This window comes from Rhea pennata, unplaced genomic scaffold (assembly GCF_028389875.1).
Source record: "Rhea pennata isolate bPtePen1 unplaced genomic scaffold, bPtePen1.pri scaffold_26, whole genome shotgun sequence".
NCBI classification, from domain to species: Eukaryota; Metazoa; Chordata; class Aves; order Rheiformes; family Rheidae; genus Rhea; species Rhea pennata.
This window is the reverse complement of record NW_026907677.1, coordinates 3,065,353-3,073,285: the sequence shown is the minus strand read 5'-3', so window position 1 is coordinate 3,073,285 and position 7,933 is coordinate 3,065,353. Positions and strand designations below refer to the sequence as shown.

General features: G+C 53.1%; 1 protein-coding gene across 1 annotated transcript; it reads right to left on the bottom strand.

The window, feature by feature from the left end:
- Positions 1-2,995: 2,995 nt before the first annotated feature.
- Positions 2,996-3,931, bottom strand: LOC134154358 (olfactory receptor 14C36-like). Its single transcript, XM_062601108.1, has one exon. It carries the CDS (start codon positions 3,929-3,931, stop codon positions 2,996-2,998), a length of 936 nt encoding a protein of 311 aa, XP_062457092.1.
- Between the last annotated feature and the right edge of the window lie 4,002 nt (positions 3,932-7,933).

Genomic DNA, 7,933 nt, shown 5'->3' with positions numbered 1-7,933 from the left:
GGAGGGGGCTCACACAACCCCACTGCTGGGCTGTGGCTTGGCTGCCAGGGCAGAGGAGAGCTGCCCCTCCCGGGACCCAGGGCTGAAACCCTCCTGCGAAGCAGAGCCAGCTCTGGGCAGCACTGGGGCTGCGGGGGTTATCGTCTGCCTCCTCGAGAGAGGCACCAGACTCCAGGCAGACGTGTCTGGCTTTGTCTCCCGGCCTGATGGTGACTGCCGCGGGGGAGAGGTGAGCTGTGCTGGGGCAGCTTGGCAGGGAGAGGAGAGCTGCCAGCAGTGATATGTCCTCATGCTTTCCTGTGACTGGGAAGGCTGAAATCAGTAAATGAGTGGAGGATGGATGCGTAAGTGGCAGGGTGAGGGGGAGGACAAAAGTGAGGAAGGAAAAAGTAGCAATGGAGAAAGTAGGGAATACAAATCACAGCTTAGGAAGGAAAAATTAACACCAGGAAAAAAAGCTGTTCCCAGAAACAGCCCGTTATTCCCTCGCTGGGGCTCATCAAGAGATCAAAGCTTTTTCTGTAAGTGCACAAACCACAGCCCACGAGACCTCAGCAGTCCGCACCATGCTCTCCCTGCAGCAGCACCCAAGCCAGGAAGACAGTGGTTTCTCTCTGGGCTTGCTTCCCCAAGCAGGCTCACAGCACATAGCCACTGTGCCAGCTCCAGCCTCACACCTGCTCCCAGGGATGGGGCTGCAGGGGCTGCTCCTGCTGCCTTTGCAGACACAGGTGCCACAAACAGGTCCTAGAGGTGGCCTTTTCCCCGCAGGTGACCAAAACACTCCTGGGCCCCTCTACTCAGGGCCAGGCAGGGGGACAGGGGTCCCCTGTGCACCAGAGTCCCAGTGCTCACAGCTCACAGCACCACTGCAGCCCAGGGCCATCAGCACTTGGGACCTCTCTGTCTCTCTCTAACTCCTATCCACCACACACTACCATTTATGCAAAACAGCACACACCTCTCATTGCAGTTTCTCATTAGTGGTATGGCATCTCACACCATCCCACTGTGCTGCTATTGCATACCTTCATGCATTTCAGAGCCATTAAACCTTCACATTTGGTAAGGTATTGTACTTTTCTACTCACTGAGTGGCTTGCAGCTCCTTCACTGCCCAGCCTGCTGCCCAGGACAGCACCAGAGCCCTGACCCTGTAGTACCTCCGGTAGCTCCTGCTGCCCCAGGCAGAGCGCACTCTGATCTGAGATGGTGCTCAAACTTGTTTCTTGCACTCATTTTCTCTCTCTGAGCTCTGTCCTGCTTGTCTCCTGGGATGTCCCTGCTCCCCAGAGAGTCTTTCCCCAGGTGAGTGGGTCTGTGCTGACCTGCACAGCAGTTCATGCACCCCTCCCCTCTGCTCCTCACAGGGTCTTGCACTACTGCTACACTGCAGTGCTATCAGATGGTGGGATTACAGCGCCGTGGGGTGACCCCTGACTCCTCACTGGCTGTGCTGGTTGGGGTAGGAAGGAGAACCAGACAGACATGGCTCAGCACCACCGACACTGCTAGCACGTGTTTGTGCTCATGGATGTGCTGAGAGTGATCCCAGGGTGTTTGCAATGGCAGCAGATGTGTTTTTGTGTGCCCTAGCTCTGGCCTGTGGTGTTACATGAGAGTGCATGGATCACTCTCCAGCCCCCTTTCCCTAGGTGTCCCAGGTCCCCACTGCTTCTGCAGGGATTGCAGAGCCCTCCTTTCCTATGCATACCTGGGTATAGGGCTTTATGTGACTCCACCATGAAACATCCCTCACTTTGTGAGGCTCCACTCCCTGCCCACCCCTGAGGCACACACTCTTCCTAGAGATCCCCCGAGCTCTCCTGGTGGCCAGCTTCCTTTCCAGAAGGATGGCATCTGTGAGCAGCCCCAGACAGGCATCACAGAGACCACTCACCATCTCTGCTTGCACTGGTCACCACGAAAGGAGCCCCAAATCCAGCCCTCGGTCCCTGGTGGATCACACTGGGACTCTGAGCTCATCCTGCTGGGCCCATGGAGTTCACAAGCAGGACAGCAGGCCCTTTTGTGCTGCAACCCTTGGGTGTGTTTTTTACTCTCCTTTCTGAAGAAAGGCAAGACTCACGGCACAGCACGCAGGAGATCCCCTTTTATTACAAAACGTTATTTGGGACCCCAGGTCTGACATAAAGGTGCCCATTGCCTCGTCCTGCCTGTGCTCACAGGAATGCACGGGGAAGCATAACCGTACCACCACCACATTAGGAGAGCTCTTAGGTTGTATATACACACTAGAGCACAGCAGCACAGTGTGGCAATGAAGAGAACAGCTCCGAACAGAGAAAATCCTGCTGTTGTTGGGCAGACGTGTTTCCAGGAAAGCTGCAGCCCCCATGTGACAGCTGCAGGGAGGAAATACTTGCTGTGGTAGAGGGAGAATGGTCCTGCGGAGCATAGGGTCTGTCCCCACAGGCTGCATCCAGACGCTCCTCCACTTCTGCTCTGTGCACTGCAGCCCTGTAGAGGGAAGGGACTGGCCCACTGTGATAGCTGCCTGCCACCCTTGCAGAAGAGGCATGTGAGATCACACTCTGACTGTGGCCAGGGGAGTTGAGCTCTCCTAATGCACATGGGACCCATGCTGTCAACCCATCTGTACTTGCGCAAGCCTGACTCTTCCCCCCGAGCTCCTTTGGTATCACTGCTGAAAGAGACACTGCAGTGGGAAACTCTCCTCGTTGCACTGGGGCATCCGAGGGAGCTCAGACTAGTATGCCTTTGAGGTTCCCTCCTCCCTGCTGATGAAGGGGGAAGCCTGGCTTCCTCCTTCAGCACAGTTGCTGGGTCAGATTCAAATGAGAGATTCCAGAGGACAAATAGCACTTTTCTTTCTTTCTTTTTTTCTTTTTTCTTTTCTTTTTTTTTTTTTTTTTTTTTTTTTTTTGCAGGAGTGTAAATAATAAAAAAATGAATAACACATTGCTTTGATGCCAAATACGCTGGAAATGGGGAAGAGGTGCACATAGGGCAGTTACTGCTCCCGACATTGTACCCACCTGATCCGCTTCCTCACTGCATCTTGCAGCTCCTTGTTCCTCATGCTGTAGAAGAGCGGGTTTACTGTTGGAGGCACAACAGAGTACAGAACTGCCATCACCAGATCCAGAGATGGGGAGGAGATGGAGGGCGGCTTCAGATGGGCAAACGTAATAGTGCTGACAAAGAGGGAGACCACAGCCAGGTGAGGGAGGCACATGGAAAAGGCTTTGTGTCGGCCCTGCTCAGATGGGATCCTCAGCACAGCAGTGAAGATCTCCACATAAGACAGCACAGTGAAAACAAAACACCCAGAGACTAAACAGGCACTAACCACAATAAGCCTGACTTCCCTGAGGCTGGTGTCTGAGCAGGAGAGCTTGAGGATCTGGGCAATTTCACAGAAGAACTGCTCTAGGATGTTGCCTTGGCAGAGTGGTATTGAAAATGTGTTAGCAGTGTGCAGGACAGCACAGAGAAAACCACTGGCCCAGGCAGCTGCTGCCATTTTGACACAAGCTCTGCTGCCCATGAGGGTCCCATAGTGCAAGGGTCTGCAGATGGCAATATAGCGGTCAAAGGCCATGGCAGTGAGAAGAAAATACTCAGCAAAAATGAAAAGGACAAGAAAAAAGAGCTGGGCAGCACATCCTGAGTAGGAAATGGCTCTGGTGTCCCACAGGGAATTGGCCATGGATTTGGGGACAGTGGTGGAGATGGTGCCAAGGTCAAGGATGGAGAGGTTGAGGAGGAAGAAGTACATAGGGGTGTGGAGGCGGTGGTTGCAGGCTATGGTTGTGATGATGAGGCCATTGCCCAGGAAGGCAGCCAGGTAGATGCCCAAGAAGAGCACAAAGTGCAGGAGCTGCAGCTCCCGCGTGTTGGCAAATGCCTGGAGGAGGAACCTGTTGAAGGAGCTGCTGTTGGACATTTGCTCCCCCTAGGCATGGGGGATCGTCCAAAAAGACAAGACATAGACAAGTTAGGACAGAATTCTCTGGGCCAAACTTTCTATTTCTTAGTACTCTGCCCCTCCAAAAAACATGTATCACCTGTCCCCACCTTGGTTTGCAGCCCAGCCAGATATCCCACAGTCAAATGGTTAAAGGTCCTAAGGATGGGATGTTCTGAAGAGAGAATTGGCTCATTGCTAGCCCCTCTCCCCTGCTCCTCCCCCCGCCCCAGCACTGCCCAGAGCCACAGAAGCTGGAGGGGGACTTGATTACCTTTCTCAAATATACATCTCTATGGCAGGACCTGCAGGGTCAGTGTCTGAATTGCATCTCAAACACTCCTGCCCAGGGAGTCCAAGTGGAAGGACAAGAACAGCATAGACAGGTAGGGAAATACAGGGCAGTATCGTGGCATTTCTTCTGAGGGAGGCAGGAACATGGAGACTCGGGGGAACACTCAGGGTTTTCTCCTCTCCTGGGTGTCCATCAGCCAAGGAAAAACCTCATGCCATGGATCCTACAGGCTTGAGGGCAGAGAGCTGGAACAGGTTGCCCAGAGGGGTTGTGTTTGTGGAGTCTCCTTTTCTGGAGATACTTAAAACCCGCCTGGATACAATCCTGTCTAATATGCTGTAGGTGACCCTGCTTGAGCAGGGAGGTTGGACTAGATGATCTCCAGAGGTCCCTTCCCACCTTACCCATTCTGTGATTTGGTGAGCTGATGGGTGAGAAGAGGAGATGTTGAAGTCTGCAGTTTCCTCCCACACTTTGACCATGACTGCTGCCTGGAGCTATCCCTGCAGGGAGGTGTTTCTCTGTCCCCACGTCTCTCTCCTGTCACTGCTCACAAACCCCATTCCCCTCATGGGGCCCTCAACCTTGCCCTGCAGACACCTCCCAGGGGCAGGCAACTGCCCAGGGGCATCTCAGTGACACAGGGGCTAAGGAGCAGGTGAGATATACCCTGATGAGGCTGGAAAGGTGATGCTCGTTCTGTCTGTAGGCTGGTGGGCTGGATGAAGAGATTTGCTGAGTTCCCTCCAGAATTGCAGCTCGCTCACTGTCAAGTTTTGGAGCCTCAGTTGCCTGTCTAAATCTGACAGATCCAGCAACATTTCATCCCACCCACAGACAATACGACTGAAGGTAGAGACTCATGGATGTCCCTTCCCTTTCAAGTATGCCCTGCCTTGACCTTCCTTTTGGAAACCCCCCTCCAGAATGTTCACAGGGTGAGCTGGAGCTGTGAGCAGCCCTGACCCAGGCAGCATCCCCTCCACAGCAGAATAACCTGTCCTGCAGGGGTGTGATCCTCCCACCCAGAGCTCCTCCCCACAGCACTGTGGGGAGTTCCCTGGGCACGCTGAGTGCTGACCCTCGCAGGTGGCAGAGTCACTGCCCTGGGCGCACTGCACCCTGTCGTGCAGAAACACTGCTCTGAATTACAGCCCTGGGCAGACCTGAGTGCACTCCCTGGCTTCACAGCCCTGCAGCATCCCTGGAAGAAGGAAGCAGGATGCCCTGTCCCTCTGACAGGGTCCCTAGGAATCCCTGCTCTGAAGCACCAGCTGCTCCACACCAGAAAAATGGGGATACCCATTGTGAAAGATCCTATAGGCCATGGAATGTGCTAGCTTCAGAGAAAGCCTCAGGGTACCTCACCTGCACTGCCCTGCAGCCACAGACTTACTGTGTTAAGGGCGGCAAAGATTTATCTCCCAGTGAGCTCTCAGCTGTCCTCCCACTCCTGATTGCTTTTAACTTCCTTCTGTCTCACTCATCTTGCTCACCTTGCTTGTCTCCTCTGGGCACCTGGCAAGTGCACACCTGCAGCCCTGCTGCTGTATGCAGAGGAGCTGCTCCTGGGCAGAGTTGCTTCTCAGCAGTGCTGCCACATTGCCATGAGCTCATCCCTCCATCTCAGGAGCCTGGCCCTGCTTGGGAATAGTTGCCCAGCTGAAGGTGTGACTTTATCTGTCCTTCGTACTCCCTCCTCCTGGGAAATGTTCACTGAAGCAAACTGAAACAATCATCTCTAGTCTCTCCCTAGGAGAGACTGAAGAGACACCGATTCCAGCATTGTAATTTGTCACATCAGGGGATGGTTTTCTAAGGGAGGTGGAAATGTCCCACTCTGGAAGACTCTATTCTCAGCTCAGGACACCCCAAGAGGGACAAGAAGGGAGTTTGTTTCCCCATGGCTCAGGTACAGTTCAGATGAATCAATCCAGGCATCATATGCCCTTTAGAAGTCCCTGGTCTGGAATGGGATTCAGATCCCTCCTTTGGACTCCACAAAACACAGGTGGTGGCATTCTCATTGCCCACACTGAACTGTGAACAACACAGATGTCTGCATGCAAGCTCCCTGTCTACACTCCCATTATTATCAATGGAGATGGAGGGTGGGAATCAACTGTTCAGACAAAAGCACCTTGTGAAATATGAAGAGACAGCAGTGATCCAAGATACGTGACAGTGTCTACCTACTCTGAAGGAGAAGCTGTGAGCCCCGTGTCCTTCTAGAGCCTGAGGTGAGAGCCAGGTGAGGAATTTTCTTGGCTCCCCGAAATGACACTGGATGCCTACTATGACTAGAGCTCTGCTCTCTAGGAAGCTGAGACTCGTGCACATCTCTACATTGCAGATAGTTAATGTAATTCAGGGCAGACACTTGATTTAGTGACAGAAAATAGATGAGCAGGACCATGTCAGATGCTCGGGGTGTCCAGCACAACCACTGCTCTAGCAGACACAGCATGGGACCTACACCCCTCCAGACTCTGGAGACAAGAGAGAAAGTCTGGAGAAAGGAAGAGTTTCCCTTGGTTGAGGAGGATCAGGTTAGAGAACATTTAGGCAAATTTAACATCCACAAATCCATGGGCTCCAATTGGATGCACCCACCAGTACTGAGGGAGCTGGTGGATGTTACTGCTAAGCCACACTCCATCATCCTTGAAATATTATGGAGAACAGAGAGATGCCTGCAGCCTGGAAGAAAGCCAGTGTCACTCCAGTCTTCAGCCAGGGTGAGAAGGATGACCCAGGAAACTACAGGCCAGTCAGCTTCACCTCCATCCCTGGAAAGCTGATGGAGTAGCTCACCCTGCAGGTCACCTCTAAGCATATGATCATGCTTAGAAGGAAAAGAAGGTGATCAGGAGTAGTCAGCATGGATTCATGGAACTGAGATGTGGTGGGACCACTCATACAGCTAGAGGGCTGTGAGGGCAGGGTCCAAACTCTTCAGGAGAGACTGCTTGAAAGGTAGTTTCAGACAGGATGGAGCTTTTCTTGGTTTTGGCAAACAGCATGAGAAGGGGAAACAACCACAAACTGCAGCTTGTAACGTGCAGATGTGACTTCAGGAAAAGAAATGTCACCTGAAGTGTAGTGCTTTAGTGCAACAGGTCACCCTGAGGGAGTCTGTGATCAGCTACTGGCTTTGTGTTTCAAGGAAAAGCAAGTGAGGGCAGGGAGACATCAGTAAAGGCAGAGAGATCCTGCAGTGGTAGTGAGGTGAGGAAGCAGGTTGGGTGTCTACAGTCTGCAAGGAAAGAGGAGGAGGTATGAGACAGCGTAGGACAGCCTGTGGTGGAAACAACCAAGGGTGAAAGCCGAGGCTGAAAGCTCCCAGCAGAACTGAGGTCTTTGTCCTTTGGCTATGGCTGTTGTCTCTGCCACTAAGGCCTCTGAGAAGAGGTGGTTTCCTTACGGCACTGAGGCCTTGCTGCCTCCTTGTCCCCAGGAAACCCAGGAGGTGCTGTACCATTGTCCTGCTCTCGGTATGGCGCACCCCCACATTCACATTGCCCTAGGAAGAGGCCTGAGCACAGTGCAAGGGAAAGCATCACCCTACCCAGGGCCTGGGTGTCAGTGCCTGGCCATTTTGATTGACAAAACTCACCCAGCTTTGCATGACATTGGGGCCACCTGCACATTTCCCTTGCCTACTTGCAGCTAGTGCCTCCAACTTT

Coding starts and splice junctions, on each gene's coding strand:
- LOC134154358 (XM_062601108.1), bottom strand. CDS start 3,931: ATGTCCAACAGCAGCTCCTTCAACAGGTTCCTCCTCCAGGCATTTGCC.